Below are 19,389 nucleotides of genomic sequence, written 5' to 3'. Positions count from 1 at the left end.
CACATCCTGCATTACTGGTTTCTGGTGTTGAGATGGCTTTTTATAACGTACGGGTCGTGGAGAGTGTGGGAAAGAAGTGAGTGTTGTGGCGTGTGTGAAAGTATCTCCGGCATTCTCCGCGCTCTCCTGTCAACTGCGTCTTGTCCTACGTGGCGTGTCTTACACACACTAGTCTGACCCGCCACTTCGATCAAGCTCTTCTGCGGTCAGCTTGCTTATGTAACAAACTGTGCATCCACTGAAAAGCTAGAGGGCCTTGTGCTGTGGGACAGGCCTGCTCCGGTGGCATTGGTCATCTTTCTCAGTGCAGTCTGGTGGCTGCCAGCATAGCAGTAGCAGGTATTTAAAGCATGTATCAGGAAGGTATGGTCTAATGGTAGAGCACCAGTCACAGGTTAGAGCTCGAACCCCAGAATCGGCACAACACAATGAAAGTAAAACATGAATCAAGCTACAAATGCCCCCTCCAGGTGGACGTTTGTCTTAGGATCGCAGAATCAACAGCCGTGATGTGTGCACAGTGCCTAGGTATAGACCCACTGCCCCAGCTGCCATACCATACTCATCCAGCCAGGGGTCTGGCGGGATCGTTTGCTTTTCCAGGTGCTTATCTTTTCATGGAGTTTGCATTGAAAATGCCCCTCTCAGGTTAAATTTTTGCCAGGTTTGTTTTGCTACTTATATTTCCTTTTTGGGGAAAAAAAAAATAATGTCTTCTTGGCCTTGCTCATTGCACGTGGAGCGCTGCCCAGGCTGCTGCATCCAGTGGTTCGTGGTCAGGGGTGCTTCCCAGGAAAAGGGCTGGCTCTTCTCTAGGAACCTGGCCCTTAGCTCGAGACCATGGTCCCAGGAACTGCCTACAGCCCATCCCAATGAGAAGCTTGTACTGTGCATCACAGAAATCCCGTCACTAGCAAGACAATGGAAAGCCAGCCATCCTGCACCCCCTCCCCCAGCTTCTGCAGTGTATGGCAGGATGCTCACTCCTACCTGGTCAGCTCCCAGTGTGGTCCTGTCAGCGTTTCCAAACGTTTCCAGAGTGGTAGGAAGGACGATTCCAGCTTTGGCAGGGATGACCCTACCACACAGACAGGAGGCCACACACACCCTTGTTCCGCTTCCCTTGCTCTCCATCCCCTTGTTCTGCTTCCCTTTCACACACCGGGATTCCTGTGACACCCAGGGGCCACCCTTCTGAACAGAAGGGACGCAGGGAGCCGTTTCATCACATCCACTGTCACCCACTGCATTCCTACCCTGATGTTCTAACTCTGGAAGCCCGGTGGTCTTGAGAAAGCAGTTCTGATGTGTCTTTCTATAATTAAAGAGAAACAGAAAAGTATCATCCAGGCATCCTTTGATAGGCTGCTTCATGCCGTTTATTTTGACTCGTCTAGGAGGAGGAATCGAGGTTGACTGCAACCGGAAGCAGTCCCTAACCTGGAAGCAGTCTCCAGAAGTTAGGGGGCTAACTTCCCTAACTAGAATGGTTTCCAGAAGTTGGTGGGGGGAGCTCCTCAGTGCTTTTATCTGCTAAGAAGCAGATAACAGATACTACTGCTCAGGAGGCAATGGTACGAATGGTAAATTCCTGAATGAATGCAAGCGCCTCAGAAGGTTTCTGTGCCAGCCACCCATGGCATGAGGATGAGACCAAGACTGTAGAGCTGCAGGTAGAGTTCAGGAGCAGTGTTTGGAGGCAAATCCGAAGCACAGGCCGATGTCCCTCCGTCTGCGCTGCCTGCAGTGGGCATTGTGGTGTGACCGGCAGTCTACAGCTAGTCCCTGCAGAGCTGTGGCGGGCTGAGGTTCACTCAGAGGCCAGAGTGATAGGCTTCTGCCAGAGCCACACACGCACTGCTACCTCCCAGCCTTCTCAGAGTACGCCTCCCTTCCTCACACGCTGGTCAGGACGTCACTGAGCAGTGTGTGTAATATGTAGAAGAAAAAACACTCAAATGTTTGACCCTTTGATTTGCAAATAGTCAGCGTTTGCATTTTCTATAAGCCAGAAAGTTCAAACTGGAAATAGATATATGGAAAGAACCATATTTTTTTGAATGATTTATATTGATCCTTGAAATTCTCATTAAACGTGGATAGTTTTATTATTCTCTATGGAAGAAAGCTTTTTTTAAGTTTTGTAGTCATTTCTTGATGTACTGGCGTTTTTCCTGGGAGAAATGGACAGCTTTGCCAGTTCAGAACTCCCTCTCCCCACCGGGTAGCTAAGGGAAATGACCTTGGATGACAGGGGTCTTCTCCAGGTCAGAGAATACCCAAAATTATCGCTACCAGCAGGATAAAAGGAACCAGTCCCCAAGAAATGGTGGTGGTGGTCTGCAGGGGAACTGTGAATGAGAGCTCTGGACTGGAGCTCTTCAGATCACCTGACCTCCAGCCGACGTTCGGAACAGAGCATGCTTCTATCACTGGGGAGGGGATGGGTGCTTAGACTCGAGTTCCACAAGTAGATGTCTGATGTCTGCTAGGTCATTTTGAAATATTGGGGAAGTGGTGTGTTGTTCAATAGAAGCCAATTACAAGCGGTTTTCACAGAGTCGAGGAGCATTTTGCAATGCTTTGTACTCATTATGCCAGAAAATTTAGGGCAAAGAAATATTTTTAATAACATGCCCACACTTCCTATTTGTTTTTCATTGCTTCTGCTTTTGATGTGTGGATACTAAGCGGTGTTAATTGTCAGATCATGTTAAACGGGGGCATTAATTTTGCTTGCTTTTATAATTCCTGTTCTCGTGTCTAGTTTCTTCTTCCTTATATTCCTCTATGTGAAAATTAACTTGGAGCACTTGATATAATTATGAATGTCTAACTTGTTCCTGTAACTTACAATACTGGGAATTTTTCAATGTGAGTTGATCAATTGCCTAGCAGTTGAGCTCATCCTTTCTAGGAAATCTATTTGTAACAATTATGAAAAACAACACCCTTTCCAGAAGTTCGTTATTAAAGATGCCTGCCTGAGCCAAGTTCTGCTGATGTTCACGGTCAATATGTGTGTGCCTGTGCTCTCTCTTTCCATAGGCAAGGCAGCTTTCCTGGCATGAACCAGAGTGGACTTATGGCTTCCAGCTCTCCCTACAGCCAGTCTATGAACAACAGCTCCGGCTTGATGAACACACAGGCACCCCCCTATAGCATGGCACCCACCATGGTGAACAGCTCCACAGGTAACTGGTGGCTCTGCTCTGGAGCCCGTCCTTCCTTCTCCTCCTAGGCTTCTGCTCTGAACACCTGGACGGCTGGAGAAGGTGGATCCCCCGGTGAAAACGGCATTCCTAGTGCTTCCCCATTCTGGGAAACCGGCTCAATCTGTTTTGAGACTTGAGGATTGCATTGCGCGTCACGTGAATTATCCTAGATAGTCTGTGTTTTGTAATACGTGCGTGTACTTCCAGCCTCATTGAAGACTGTTGGTGAGATATCCACACTAAGGGCTTCTCTAGCTTTGAGAATTGTTGGGACTGTCCGAAGAGCCCAAAACAAAAACTGCCCTTTGACTATAGTGGAGAGAACTAGATTGATTTAGAAGGCACATTTCAGAGAAGCAGTTGAAGGGGGTGGGACAAGGGGTCTAAAGCACCCTTTTCATTTGGGAGGCACCGCTGCATGTGTGGAGAAGGAGCTAGTTCACACGTACCCTGCAGGCTGTCTCCGCAGAGAACGTGCCACAGGTGCTTGTGGTGGTCTCAGCAGTTCATTTTTACAAGGTCATCCTCAGAATCTTCTTCTGGTCTGTAGGAAGCAGAATGTGTCCAGTAGCGGCTGTTTCTGTTCTCAGCCTCTCAGAACCCAAACCCGCCTCCTCAAGCTCCCAAACTCCCCAGAGCAGTGAATCCCTCTGGTAAAATGAGAAGCTTCTATGTGCTTCCCCTGGGCAGTAGAGACCATCCTGGCAAGACTCAGACCTGCAGTTAGCACAGGGCCTGGCGTGGGGTCTGCGTCCTCTGGGGCTTTGTGACATGTCAGGAACACACTGTGCCGCTAGAGCCTGGCTCCCTCAACGCCCCTGTCCATGTGCACTGCCCTCGGCCACCTCTCTATACCCAGGCAAGGCCTCTGCTCGGTCTGTCAGCGCCGGAGAGGATGCCCCTTCCTGCATGCAGCTAGGCTTCCTGACTGCTCTTCTTTAATGGTTTGGGCAAGAGGAAGGCATAGAAGCTCTTAACCAAAATGGCAGTTTTAAGTAACCAAAATAGCTTTTCTTCATGTTCAGCTGCTAGACTGTACTTCTAGAGAGATAAAGTATGTCGCTCCAGGCTGGGATGTAGCCCAGTGGTAAAGCCCTTGCCTAGCAAGCATGAGGCCTTGGGTTCAATCTCTTGTACCAAAAAAGAAAAAGTCAAAAAGTACATAGCTGCAGCAGGCTGTCGGGTAGAAGCCTCACGCTAGCTGTCACTGTGTGTGTTTTGTCTGGCCTCCTGAAACATAATTACTTCAGGGTATTGAGAGTATGGAATAAACTTCCACCTATTAGCAGAAATCCCTTTTTTTTCCTTCTCCTTTGGCCCCCAGAGCCACAAATAACCAACAACAAACAGATGGTACACTGCTCTGCCTAAGAAGACATGTATTTCTGAGCAATCGCCAGTTTTACAGGGACTCAGAGGATGTCTTTATTAGTATTATTATCATTATTATTATTACTCAGGTAACTCAGCTATTTGCTTTTCATACCAAGGAAGTCTGTTCAGTGAAAGGACATTTATTCACACTGTCTTTTGTATAAAATAGTAGTATATTTCTATTGCATACTGCATTTTGAAGTACTGAATTTTTAATAATTTAAATGTTTATCAAATGTTGCTGTATACACTTAGGTGATAGCTATTTCAGTTTTATTAAATTACCGGGTAGAAAGCATAATCACTGAGCACATGTGAGGAATATTGGGGATCTATTGACAGGTGCTTGTGGGTCTGCTTTAACTGTCCTGGGACGGGGCACTGGGGGTACAGGAATGGCGTAGGCCATCCCCACGCAGTTCCAGTGGCCTCCTTGAGGCTAAATGGTGCCCTAGCCTAGAGATAAAGTCACGAATGGCCCATCGTCGCATTCACCTCCTTATGGGCCCATGGAGATAAGTTTCCACAGTTAAGAGTCCAGCATTTCTCCACCAAAATGTACTTTCAGAGGAGTGAAGGTAACACGTGATGCTGGCCAGAGCCAGTAGTGGGATTTTCTGAGTCTCAGCAGCCAATACAACTGGCATTCCCACATCTTCTCTGCTGAGCTCAAAGGATTATGTCGTAGACAGTGTACATAGCAAAAAAAAAAAAAAAAAAAAAAAAATTCCTGTTTAGTGATGAATTGTTACAGGCATCAGCAAGCAAGTAATTATTTAATGGAGTCCATGAAAAGTATAAATGTGACCACAATTTCTTACAGAAAGTACCAGGGAAGTTAGATGGTAAGCAGTGGGGAGTTTTCCCTCTGAAAGAGACTATTGATTCTGTTTTAATTATTTGGATTAAAAGGCTAGAATGTATAGATTGTGAGTGAAACACAAATTATACGTAAGCTTGTTAAATTCACCCTATTGCAGTACCTATGTTGTTAATCATATTTATGTTCTGTTCATAATATTCATTAGCCACATCAGCCTACATATAACCCATCATCTCCAAGAGAGCATCTGAATTCCAAAAAGACTTAAAGACTAAAGTTTGTCTCCCCAGAAGGCAGTCTACAAAACACAGGGCATTTCCACCACGCTGTCCAATAGATGACAGAGCCGTAGCCACGCCTTCCTCTTACCCAGAGCCCTGGCCAGACCCAGTGGCAAGTCTTTCTGCTGACTGTTGCTCAACCCCAAAGGCAGAGTGTCCTACCTGCACTGGACATACCAGCTCCAACAGAGCTTTACAGACAGAACTCCCCGTCACACCTCTCCAATTTTCAGAGCCTCTGTTTCACCCTGAATCTATCTGTAAAGCCAGGTAGGTCCCCAGGCCGCTGTTGGGGTCTGCATTCCTCAAGCCCTCAGGCCACCCTCACTGGCCACACCAACACCGGGGAGTCAGCCACGTCACCTACTGCCAGCTTCGTGTGCCATGAGCTGCTGAGCAGAGGAAAAAAAAAATACATTTACAAAAATGCTTAAAATATGAAGCTAGCGCTGCATAGCTGTGGGCCTGGACTAAGGCTTTTACATAGAAGAAGTTTGGGGTTCTAGCACCCCCTTGCTGGTAGTTGTCTAGGTAGAATTAGCCAGTGTTTGTTTACTAAGTTAATGATTTTCCTATCCACCCTAAGGAAAACTACAAAGGACTTGCAAATTGTGACAACTAAGCCTCTTAAACTCTGGGGAAGGGGTGGGTGGGGGGACAAAGCCACCCGGATCCTGCCTAAGTCATCAGTACCTGGCTGAGGGCGGCCACTCTGAGAGCCTTGGTGGTTCTGGAGGGCCACGCATGGCAGGGGGAGGCCTCTTCCCAGGACCCTCCCCCAGCAAGCGCTCAAGTGGGAGTGTTTCAGGGCTTCCTCAAGGTCTCCCCTGTGTGTGCTGTTTAACCATGTGCTTGATACAGTTTGCCACGTAAAAATCACAAACCTCTATAGTTGTATACAGTACCTAGATAGTCCCTTTGTGCTTTCAAAAACAAGGCGTATTTTGCAGAACAGGGCTTGTTACCCTGAAGACGAAAGGATTGTGTGTTTCTGATCCTATTTTGCCATCTTCAGATGCTGATTCTTCATCTATAGGTAGACAAAGTGGAGGGAGCTGCAGGAAAGGGAAATGTGAAGTTTGGTCTGCTTGGGTCATATGTTCCTTACGATCTTTGGGCACAGTAGTGCCTTGGGACCCTCTCCAATTTACTCCAGCTCTTAAATGTCAATGGTGGAGCCAGAGGCCAGTGCCTGAAATGTGTGTACAGCCCTCAGGATACCCTGCAGTCAGCAGCCCACTGCACATTCTAGATCCCAGGCGTCAGGACGAGAAAGAACAGCTTCTTTGTTCCGTGCATCCTTAGATGCACTTAGTGGTGGTCGTCCTTTCTGAGAAAGGAGGAAAATCTAGTGCTCTGCACTATGTTTGCCTTAGGAGGCATATAGCTCATTGTGGAAATTCATAGAATTCTGGCAAGAGGTCAGAAAACAGCGTTTCAGCATAAAGAATAGTAGTAGCCACAGTAAGATAAGTCCTCTTTTTGGAGCCACTTAGCAAAGTAAAATTGTCAGGCAGAAGAACTTAGTGAAACTATTACTCTAAATTCTACCCTTATTTTCCTCTTAAAATAATAGAGCGATGCAAATTTTAAGTTTTTTCTATTTATATATTTCAGATGCCCAGTTTAATATGCATAATAGAGAATGAAGAAAATTGGGGAGTTTCAAACCAACATATATACTTGCTTTCATAAAAGTCTGGTAAAAATCAGTGTAAATTATCATAATACATATTGGCCTAATTCTTGATGCTTAAAAATTACTTTTATGTACATTAACACATGTAGTGCATAAATATGATACTACAGTTCCTGTTCTCAAAATAATATTCAGACATGTAAGCACTGACAAGATGGTCAGCTACTGCCACTGGAGAAGCCGTGTGCCGCAGCTTGTGGGCTTCTCTGAGCTGCCCGGGCTGCCATTGCACAGGGAGGTGTGGCCATTCCTATGCAAGCCTGTCTTTTTATTCTTACAGAAAGGGTGATCCTAAGCATACAGGTTTACTCATTCCTATCTTGTTAGGCCCCAGAGAGAGAGCTGCACGAAGCAATCCACTGCTTTGCACAAGGCAGTCTTCTTGGTAAAATATCTCTCAGCTGCGTTTTTGAGGTTTCACACATTCACAAAAATAACAGCATTTTTAGCTGATCCCAATAGATTTTTCTCTGCAGCTGCATCACTTGAAAAAGCTTTTTGTTCCAGTTCTTAAAGTCTGAGTATTGAAAGTAATTTGGGAAAAAAAAAAAGAAAGAAAAAAAGAAAAACATCCCAATTATGATTTGTGTGTGTTGTGATGACTTTAAGGGCTGCCTGGCTGCAAATGGGCTCCACACACGCGGCCGGCACACGGCGGAAAACCTGGGATCTCAGCGCGCCTTAGCGAACGTGCTGCTGGAAGCTCGTGGCCACGTGGCAGGGTGGGCTTCTCTGGCAGGACCTGTGGACTCGACCTGCAGTGATGCTAACGACATGAGCAAATTAGCACCATCGAGCTTGCCAGCCAATTCACCAGAGCCTGCTCACTGCTCACTGCTGTAATTAAAACTAATTATTTTCTAAAACGTAGTAATACATGAATATGTGCAATAATCATTTTGTGGTGGGCAATCTGTGGAGCCTTTTTCGAAGCTGTTTTTCTTCCTCTCCCGCCCCCCACATTTTTGTTTTCTTTTTTTTCTCCCTGGCTCATTGAGCCCCATGTGTCCCGCGGGCTGAGCCAGCGCTGGCCTTGGGACAGTGGGAAACCTCAGGTCCCTCTGCTCTCCACACGGCTGCTGTCTCCCTTGCGGCAGGGGGCTGGGCCGATGGTTTTTCTGGGGAAATGCAGCTGTTATCCCCTGGACAGCCACATGCATCCCCTGCTGTAGCCTTCTTCCTCCATCACAAAGAAATTGAAACTCGGGTGTCTGTTAGCCTCAGCGATCAATGTGTATAAACCATGTGACCCGTGGTGGGCTTGGGGCAGTGAACGCCCAGGCGCCGGCCGCAGTTCCGAGCCAGAGGAAGGACGCTCCGGCCCTGGAGTGGCTGTGCTGTCTGAGCTGGCTTGGAGCCATTCAGCTTCCCCAGGCCTCAAACTCCCGTTCAGTGATGTGTGTGTGCGCACACGCATGCGTGCGTGTGCTTGCACATGCCTACACTATAGATTATGAGGAAATAAAGCACTAAAGCCCTTAGGCCACAGACAAATCTCGCCTCTGATACTCGAGACTAGTTGAGGGACTTGTTCAGGTTCTACTGTTGCCAACATATGTGGATGTGGGATGGGCTTCCTCAGTGGTCCAGTTCTCAAGTGTACACCGTGACCGTGCGTTATCATGATTATTATTACTGTTACTGTTGTTATTAGCAAAAGAATGCCCAGAATGCCCTACTGCCGTTCAGATTTCATGCGTCGTTATTGTCCACGTCCCGTTCTCTTTTCCGCCTTCAGGGGACACTCAGGCCCACGCCTCTCACGCTAGCGTGCGTGGCAGCAGTGCAGTCTGATAGATTGCATGTATAATCCTGACTCTTTCTCCTGTTTTCGATTAGCATCTATGGGTCTTGCAGATATGATGTCTCCCAGTGAATCCAAGCTGCCCATGACGCTCAAAGCGGACGGCAAAGACGAAGGCACTCCACAGCCCGAGAGCAAGTCGAAGGTACTTCTCCCCGCATGTGGTGGCGCTGCTGGCTGCGGCTGCCACGCCGCGGCCCTCCCCGGTGCTGGCTGCTGTGTTCCTGGGTTCTTTTCCTCTGCATGCCTCATTGTGTGCAACAGGAGTCTTCTTAGTCTTCTTTCTTTCCCCACCCCCTTCATGGTGTGGATCTGAAAGTTACTAGTTCTTAAGGCATTAACTCATGGCTGGGGGGAGGGGGAGGAGGGACGAGACCCACCTGCGAGAGATGCCACGGGGGTGGGGAGAAGTAAGGAACCCTGCCTGGTTTTGCCACTTGTAGCCATTTTCTCTGCCTTCAGTTTATAGCTTCCTGTTTTGGCCGCCTCAGCAACAACATACTTAATATTTTGCTTTCCTGCCTTATTTGATAAATAAGGTGAACAGCTTGTTTTTTTTTGTTTGCCTTTCTCTTTCATAAGGGGTAACCCATGCTTAGCATTCCGTGTGAGCTTGACGTAAGCATGGTGCTTCGTGGCCTATCCAGCATCCAGCAAACTTAACCAATCATACTAATTGAGAATGTTGTTTTAATACCTTTATATATGCGTGGTTGTGTTTGTGTTTGTACATGTCTATATATATATATACACACACGAAATGTATATATATAAAATTAGTCTGTTAAACTGGATGTATTTTTTGTTATTTAAAATGAAGTTTGCCCTACCTTTGTCATTTTTTTTTTATTCCTCTACCACAGGATAGCTACAGCTCTCAGGGTATTTCTCAGCCCCCAACCCCAGGCAACCTGCCAGTCCCTTCCCCAATGTCCCCCAGCTCTGCTAGCATCTCCTCCTTTCATGGAGATGAGAGCGATAGCATTAGCAGCCCAGGCTGGCCAAAGACTCCATCAAGCCCTGTAAGTGGCTCTGGTTGTTTGTCTCTTTTGGTTTTTGGGGGTTTTTGGATAATTAATTATACTTTAATGCTTGCTTATTGATTTGTTTTATAAGAAATTTTTCTTCATTATTGATCCATGAAAAGGTTTTCTTCACAAGTAATTGCTCTAGTAACAAAGCAAGTAGTGTTTGCATGCATGTAGCAGTGGGTTCTGGTAATGGCAGCCATTCTGTACTGACAGAGCCTCCACACAAAGATGGCGGCTACTGATGGCGGCTACTGCTGTCCATATTCCTCACACGGGAACCAGGCTGAGCCGGCCCTGGACCACACGACGGGTCTGGCCCCAGATTTAAGCTTGTCGTGGGCTGTTCCATCTAAAACGTCTTATTCAGAATGCCTGCCCGAAATGAATGAGTAAATATTACAATCTGGATATGATTTAGCATAACATCAGCCCTGCTTGGGGTTCAAGCTGAATATCTAAAATTAATGAAAAGGTTACCAAAACACCTCTACATGTGAATTTTAGTACCATTTGCCTAAAATGGAGTTAGTCAAGACAGAAAAATGGAGTTCCGCTCAAGAGTGCTGGTGATCTTAAAAAGAGTGTTGGTTTTCATGTGATATATAAATAATAACAGCCATGGTAATATACTTACTAGAGAATTCTTCTGGCCTTAATGTTCTCTGACTATGGAATTGGGCCTTTATTTTTCTTCTAGAAAATAATCTGCTCCATAAAATGAAAGTGTAATGTACTATAGTAACCTTTATTTTATATTCATATAGGGAATTAAAAGATCTTAGGGGGAAAAAAAAACTTTACATGCAATTAGTTGCCAAGAAGGCTTAATTAACACACTAATTTCTGTAAGCCAGTGTGTGCAAGAGCACAGATCAGGAAATGGTGTTGGAGGGAGGAAGAGCCTGGCTGTGCGCGATCTGGCAATCTAGTCACAACCAGCAAGGAGACTGCTGCTAATTATCCATTCACCGGTTAGACAGATAGAGCCTGGCGGGTTGAAGTCTTACTCTTTGTAGTAAATGTTGGTGACGTTCACATGAAGCTCTGGTATAACCAGCATTTTCCTTTCAGAGAAAGGAAGGGTGCTCTGTGCTCCCCCCTTCCCTGGGGATATGTTCGGGTTTGGTAACACCCAGAGGGGCGGGGAAAGTGTGCCGCCCTCCTGGGGCAGCTTAGTGCTGTTTGCGTTGAGTCTCAGAAGGCAGCCAACATGTGTGGATTTTCTTCCCCCATAATTTGCCCTAGGTTTGTTTGTTGTTGTTGTTGCTGTTTCTTTAAAACAAGAAAAGGCACTTTGAATCAGTAATGGCATTAAATGAACAAGTAGAATTCAAAGGATTTTCCAAAAACATACCTATGTTGACTCAGAGGGAGAATTTCAGAGGTTTTTAAAACTTCAGAAAATAAGAATACATCTTTAAAACTTAAGATAACAAGAATTTATTAAAAATCAATGTTACTAGTAAGCCATGGCATATATCTAAGTGCTTGCCTTGCTGGCCCTGGAATAAAAAAAAAAAAAGGACTGAGGTAGATACTGAATTAGAATTTGCTCTTTCCATCCAGCAAGTCCTGTAGGAAATATTTATCAAAATGCTTCTCTGTAGCCAGACCCTCAAGGCTCATACCATGAGAGACTGAGACCTAGTCAGGTCAGAAAAATCCACAAGACTATCTTCTGTTAACTACAAAAAAGCCAGGATAAAGATGTGGCTCAAGTGATTGAACACTAGTCAAGAGCAAGCATGAGCCTCAGTATTAGCAAAATAATAATAATAATAATAAATAGAAATGCTAGTTTGCATGGTCTGCTATATGCTGTAAATACCATTGTTCAAAGCTGAGGTTAGCTTAGATTATATTGTAAGGCTTTATCTCAAAAAAAAAAAGAAAATATTACTTAAATATAAAAGTAAAACAAACAGGTGGCCCCATTTTTTTGATAATACTTTAATTACTTTTTTCTTTTTCTTCTTTTTTCAAAGTATTTCCAGCTAGGCATTGGTGGCTCATGCCTGCAATCCTAGCTACTCAGGAAGCTGAGATCTGAGGATCACAGTTCCAACCTCCAACCCAGGCAGGAAAATCTATCTGACTCTTATCTCCAAAAACTATTCAGAAAAAGCTGGAAGTGATGCTGTAGCTCAAGTGGTAGAGCACTAGCCTTCCGCAAAAATAAGCTCAAGGACAGCACCCGGGTCCTGAGTTCAAACCCCAGTATCAGTTTTGTTTTTGTTTTTAAGTATCTCCATATCCATTATATCTTCTTATACCAGAAATTGTCTTATGTTTAAGAATTTACCAGCAAACTTCTGGGACAAGGAAAGCGGTGCTCCCTATGGAAGGCTTCTGTGGGCTCCGCTGACTACTGAAAACATAACTCCTTGCTTTTGAAAGGTGTGGCAGTTGAGGAAGGAGCAGAGGAGAGTTTGGTGACGGACTTAATGTCAGATCACCGCAAATGTGCTGCTCAGGAACATTGAGCCCCTTTCTGAGATGCCACTTCACTGCACTTGAAATCACCCTGAATACTGTTTGTCTGAAAGCCTGCCACACAGCAGGCCTGAAACGGGCCACACAATCGTTAAAACTGCTGTCGCTCTGACAGTATGTGACGGACCCACGTTATTTTGTCACAAAACGTTCTAAAATAAAATAAATAAATAAACATTTGTCCACACAGAGCAAATACGTCTTCCTCAACATATGGTAAAGACTGCTGAAATACAAACCTGCTGAAAGACTAGAGAAGAATGCACTTGCAGGCTTAATTAAAGTGTATGCAAGGAACACACGTGTGGCGCCTGAGCATGCCCTGCTGTAGCTTCTCAGCAGCCCTGCCTCCCAACAGTGTCAGCGTGTAGCATTTACAACACAGAAGCAATGCCATGTGAGCTAGTGGTTTTGTAATGACACACGCACTTTAGCAAGGAAAAGGAGGAGGTGTACTTCTGAGACACCACCCTGGAAATAGGTGATTCGGTAGTGTCGCCCAGCTACTACCCTCTGATTCTTAAGAATGATATGAGACTTCATAAAATCATGCCTTCTGGGATTCAACGTTTATATCAAAGTTTAAAATAGCTTTTGTTTATTTTGGCTTGTTTTTTTAATGTTTAAAAGTAGTTTGGGTCCTTTTATTTAAAGTTAAATTTTTAATTAAGAAAAATGTATAGTTTGTGCCTGAACTAGTAGCCTTCATTCCTAATTGTTGTGTGATAGCAGTAGTTTTGATCTCTTCCTTCCTTGTATTCGGTCGCTCATTACTTTTTTCTCGCCTTCTTCCCTTTCCCTTGGCCGCCCCCACCCCTGCCCTTTGCCACATACTTACCTCTTCTGGCACTAGAAGTCTAGCTCATCCACCACCACTGGGGAGAAGATCACCAAGGTGTATGAGCTGGGGAACGAGCCAGAGAGGAAGCTATGGGTCGACCGATACTTGACTTTCATGGAAGAAAGGGGCTCCCCGGTCTCGAGTCTGCCCGCAGTGGGCAAGAAGCCCCTGGACCTGTTCCGACTCTACGTCTGCGTCAAGGAGATTGGAGGTTTGGCACAGGTGAGCGTGAGCAAGTGAGGAGGCGTGCCAGACAGGCCTTGCCAGTCGTGCACAAATGAGGACTAAGCCTGTGGGAAGTCACCTTCTAGGGGTCCCCTCCTGTCATTCCCCTCCCACCCCCAGTTGCTGGGCTTTAGCTTCTCATCTATAGGACCAGGTGTCGGCAGGATCAGGTTGTACCTGCACGCAGGGCTGCTCAACACACTGGCGTCTCAGGGCCAAGCAGAGCTACTTAATTCTGAAGCAGCCCTCGGGCCTGCTATTGGCAGCCTGTATTAAGTGCCAAAGAGGCATCTCCCTGAGAGCCCTGCGGCCTGGAAAAGTTCTAATCCAGAAATGCAAACATATACTCTCATTAACCCTTCCCATGCTGCTCAGCACCGCAGGCTCAGAAGGCACAGCTTCTCAGATGTGTGTAAGTCTCTCAAGTTTAGCCTTTCATAACCTGTTCCCAAGTGGGAATGTAAGGGTTGGAATAATGCCCCCTTCAGGACCCCTCCCTTCCCCCTCCCCTGTCTCTCCTTGCCTGCTCTTTAATTAAATAAAAAGGGGGGGCTGGGAAGGTGGCTCAGTGGTAGAGCGCTTGCCTTGCATGCATGAGGCCCTGGGTTCGATTCCTCAGCACCACATAAGCAAAAAGAAAAAAGCCGGAAGTGGCGCTGTGGCTCAAGTGGTAGAGCGCTAGCCTTGAGCTGAAGGGCTGAGGGACAGCGCCCAGGCCCAGAGTTCAGGCCCCACGACCGGACCCAAAAAAAAAAAAAAAAAAGTTTCAGAAATACCCCCCAAGTGATGGTCCTGGGATCTGAATCCCTCTCCCCCAACCTCTCCTCGGTGTGTGTGTGAGGGGTCTGTGGGGGAGGGGGTCAGGAAGTCCTGCACCGCGCACAGCACGCTGGGCCCTAGGTGCCGAGCCGTGGCACAGTGATGGCATCCTTCCAGGCTGTTAAGTGGGGGTCAGGGACAGCTGGTGAAGGGGCCTCGCTGCCTTGGCACCAGGAACCATAAAAGAATAATGTTTACCCTTGTCACAAGAAGCCTCTGGAGAGAGGGCGATGCAGGACAGGGCCGGCACCGGCCACCCCGGGGCTGGCGGCTCACAGAGGGCAGCTTCGTTTCATACCATGGCTACAGTACTTAAGCTGCAGGTTTGCTTTTGGCGCCTTTTGGTCTTAATTATAGCTTTGAGGGACTGAGCAGGAATGTCCATCAGTGCTCAGGGCCTTGGCAGTGCCTGTGTGAGGCACTGGCCAGTGCATCCTGCAGAAGACCCCAGCGAGAGCAAGCCGGCGCATACGTAGCGATCAGCAGGCTCCTTAATGGTTTTATAACTGTAACTGCTGTCTGTGCGCTACTGAGTGGGAGTAATGAGCACTAGTTAAAAGAGATGAATAAAAAAAAAAAAGTAAACCAAGACATTAAGTACTTTGGGGGGGGGGGGTCTCCTCGCCTTAAACAAGCCACCTTGCTACAAACCAATGATCCTGCCACTTTTTTGCTAGGTTAATAAAAACAAGAAGTGGCGTGAGCTGGCGACCAACCTGAACGTTGGCACGTCAAGCAGTGCAGCCAGCTCCCTGAAGAAGCAGTATATCCAGTACCTGTTTGCCTTTGAGTGTAAGATCGAAAGAGGGGAGGAGCCCCCGCCGGAAGTCTTCAGCACCGGAGACTCCAAGAAGCAGCCCAAGCTCCAGCCGCCATCTCCTGGTAAGTAGCAGCGCTACAGCCCGGCCTGGAAGCCAAGGCAGCTGTGCGGGAAGGACGGGAAGGAAGAAGAGGAAGAACTGGAATCTTGGGAGAGGGAGCAGCCATTGCTTCTCCACTGGCAGGGTTTTAGAAAAGGAAGAAAAATCAAGATGTTGCTGTTTGTGGTAGGCAACTTCAAAGACATCGTTCTTCACCTCTATTTAGTCAAAACAGACTTAGGAAATCTGAGCTACATCTGTTAATTCCTTCCTTCTTCCTTTCTTTTACTTTCTGCCAGCATAGGATTTTGAACTCAGGGCCTTGTTCTTGCTTTGTTGGCACTCTACCACTCAAACCGTGCCTATAGCCAGCATTTTTGCTCTTTTGCAAGTGAAGTCTCATGGACTTTTCTTCCCTAAGCTGACTTTGTACTGTGATCCTCCAAGTCTCACCTTCCAGAGTAGGTAGGATTACAGGCATGTGCCACTAGTGCTCAGCTCTCTTTGTTCCTTTCTTATTTAAAAATACTCTGTCTAGCCAGGTACCTGTGATCCTAGCTACTCAGGAGGCTGAAGCCAGCTAAAGCCAGTCCATGAGACTCTTATCTCTTATTAACAGTTAAAAAGCCAGAAGTGAAGCTGTGGATCAAGTTATAGACCATCTGTCTTGAGGGAGAAAAAAAAAAAAAAAAGCTAAAAAGTACATCACCCAGGCCCTGAGTTCAAGCCCCAGTACTAGCACAGGAAAAAAAAAAAAAGGCCAGGAACAGTGGCTCATGCCTGTAATCCTAGCTACTCAGGAGGCTGAGATCTGAGGATCACAGTTCAGAGCCAGCCTGGGCAAGAAAGTTCACAAGATTTTTATCTCCAATGAACCACCTGAAAATCGGAAGTGGCACTGTGCACTGTGGCTCAAGTGGTAGAGCGCTCGCCTTGAGCTGAAGAATTGAGAGACAGCGCTCAGGCCCAGTTCAAGCCCCAGGACTGACCAAAAAAATCTGTCTAGCTCTGTACAAAGTCAGTAATCATATGAACCTATTTCAGTGCTACTAGACAGTGGCCTCCTCAGACACAACAACTGGCTTGTCCAGCTCTTCTTCTGGTGAAATATGTACTTGACCATAGTCAAATTTGGACTTAATTTCTGGGCCCTTTCCCAGAAAGTTTTCATCTTGAGAGAATCCCACTGTTACAAAGATTTGCTTCTGAAGGCGGGTGGGCCAGTCAGCTGAGGTAGAGGCCAGAAGTGAGAACTAGGAGCACCAGAGTACACACACACACACACACACACATACACACGCGCGCGTACATACACACACACACATACACACGCGCGCACATATACACACACATACACACGCACACACATACACACACACGCACACATACACACGTGCACACATACACACACATACACTCACACACATACATACACGCACATACACACACGCGCGCACACGCACACATACACACGCGCACACACACATACACACACACAGGCCAGATGCATGATGCCACACCACCCCTGCCCTCCACCTGCTTTTGGACACCTGCTGCTCCCTGTGGCTCTCATATTGGCCTTTGTTCTCCTCTAAGTGTTTTTTACATTTAAATTTCCCAAATTCGAGTCTGATGAATGAAGTGTCTGGAATGGGGAGAAGCAGGTGTTCTGGTCCTGGGAGGTGACCTCGCTCAGCTCAGCCTCACATTCTGTCTCAGGCGTGGCGGTGGTGGTCTGCTGAGCTGCACTGAGCCCGGGCACCTTCAGTCCTTGGTCATGCTGGTTGTATCTCATGACCTATGCCTCGCCTAGCTGACGGTCATTTCCCAAGTGCATGTGGCAGGCTTACCATTTTGCCTTCACACCAGCTCTGGATAGTGACTCTGTGAAGGCGGCTGGGCTGTAAGTGCCCTGCCCACTGGGCAGCAGGGCAGCAGCAGGTCTGGATGGGGCATTTGGTTACGGGTAGCTCACCAAACCCGCCAGAGCTCAGCCTGATGGGATGGAAAGGCCTTTGTAATGGGTCAGACATCGATACCTAGAAGCCAGAGCAGGAATCCATTTCCTCTGCCTACCAAGTGGATGGAAAGTACTGCTGTCGAAGGTGGGTAGGCAGTCAAGGACTCTCCCGCAAATACTTTTAGGCCCATAGTGCACTTAGAGTGACTATCCCTAGATTTACATCTGTGGTTTTCAAATACAGGAAAAACCTTCTCCATCCCCATCTTGAAAGATCCCAAGGCTTTGCTGTTCAAGTGTACCTGAAAACTGGGAAATCTAATTTTAAAAATCACACACCATTACATTCAGTTCCCCGAATCAAAGAAGCTGCCTGTGAACAGCTCTGAGACTCTTTTTCCAAAATAAAAGCCCAGTGGGGTACAGGCACCAAAGTGGTGATATCTGTGGAGATCTAAAGGTGTGTTTTATTTGCTAGTAAGAACTTGTGTCCATGCATGGTTTGCACTTGTGTGTGGAGAATAGCTCTCCCAGCACGCCCCAGGCTCAGTACATGAAGCCCCGTGGAGACACACAGCCTCCAGAAATGAAGGCCTGTTCTCCTAACAGCCCGTGCCACCTCCCCCTTTTGCAGAGGACTGCATTGGTGGATGCATTATCATCTTAACTGCACAAACGAGGTTAGGTTGCACACGTCCATGGTCTACATGGAGCCACGATTGTTCAGTGACTAGGGACGTAGTGAAAGCAAAGCTTGCTGGTTGGCTGTGAAATTGGTGCCCAAACCAAAGCTGCCCTGCAGAATGCTGTGGGCCCCACGGGGAGGGGGCGGGAGTAACGAGCAGCAGTGTCACTAAATCCACACCTGACCTGTCCCCAGCATGCATACATCACTTGGGCTCTCTGTTTCTAGGACCATTACTAAGGAAAGGGTCTCTGAAACATTTTTATTGTCAAAGAAGGAAAACAAAATCATTTCCATTTATTTATCCTATATCAAGATCCTATTTACTACCTAATATTTTTAACTAATTTTCAGGGGGAAATTGTGTGTGTGTGTGTGTGTGTGTGTGTGTGTGTGTGTGTGTGTGTGTGTGTGTGTGTGTGTGTGTGTGTGTGTACCTAATATTTTTAACTAATTTTCAGGGGGAAATTGTGTGTGTGTGTGTGTGTGTGTGTGTGTGTGTGTGTGTCCTTTGAAGTCATTTTTCTCCCCAGATCATAATTATAGTTTATTTCTTATCAGTACATCAGGCAAAGTAAACTGAAAGATTTCTAAGAAATGGTAGGCACCTGTGGTTCAAGTCTGACATCTGAGGACCACAGCCAAAGCCAGCCTAGACAGGAAAGTCCATGAGACACTTACCTCTAATTAACCAGCAAAACAGAAGTGGAGCTGTGTCTCAAGTGGTAGAGTGCTAGCCTTGCTTGAAAAAAACATCCAGGCCCTGATTTGTGGCACAAAAAGAAAAATAGAAAAGAAGCAACATTCTAGATCCCTGAACCAACTGAAATCTCCATTCCCTTGCCATTGCAAGTCATGGGTCCTTCGTCCTGTTTTGATTGGATGTGACCTGCAGATCTCAGCAGCAGTGTGGACTGGCTGCAGAAAGCTTGGACAGTTGGAGCTGAGATACAGGAGCCCACTGGGCAGGACCTCAGGACGTGGCCCCTGTCTTGAGGGCACCCATGGAATCTCCTGCCCCTTGACCTAAAGAAGTTAGTAGAGTCAACAGTCTCAGGAGCAGCCAAACCAACTGCCCCTGCCCCTGAGCTGGGATGGCGGGGAGGGCTGGGAAGCTGCACATTGGGTTAGTAGGTCTGTAACCAAAGACCCATCCATCTTTGCTGGCTGGTGGCTGACTGGATTTCTATTATTAGCCGGCAGGTGATGGATCCAACTAGGGAATCCCCAGCGGAAGATAAATGAGAAAGGGGCTTGGGTGTAAACAAAGGCGCCCTCT

General features: G+C 46.8%; 1 protein-coding gene across 5 annotated transcripts in view; it reads left to right on the top strand.

Annotated features, from left to right (window-relative positions):
• Window positions 1-19,389, top strand: part of Arid1b (AT-rich interaction domain 1B) — a 334,344-nt gene that overhangs the window by 295,881 nt on the left and 19,074 nt on the right. For 2 of the 5 annotated variants that reach the window (XM_070010548.1, XM_070010547.1), the window contains 5 exons: window positions 3,049-3,194; window positions 9,232-9,341; window positions 10,060-10,218; window positions 13,574-13,783; window positions 15,283-15,487. In XM_070010548.1, the coding sequence (XP_069866649.1) occupies window positions 3,049-3,194; window positions 9,232-9,341; window positions 10,060-10,218; window positions 13,574-13,783; window positions 15,283-15,487 (830 nt within the window). The remainder of the gene's footprint in view (window positions 1-3,048; window positions 3,195-9,231; window positions 9,342-10,059; window positions 10,219-13,573; window positions 13,784-15,282; window positions 15,488-19,389) is intronic. The other 3 variants (XM_070010549.1, XM_070010546.1, XM_070010545.1) reach the window with 2 other exon arrangements.

Source organism: Dipodomys merriami, unplaced genomic scaffold, assembly GCF_024711535.1.
Source record: "Dipodomys merriami isolate MVZ:Mamm:240054 unplaced genomic scaffold, mDipMer1.0.p SCAF_8, whole genome shotgun sequence".
Taxonomy (NCBI): domain Eukaryota; kingdom Metazoa; phylum Chordata; class Mammalia; order Rodentia; family Heteromyidae; genus Dipodomys; species Dipodomys merriami.
The sequence above is the reverse complement of the archived record's forward strand: the minus strand, read 5'-3'. Positions and strand labels throughout refer to the sequence as shown.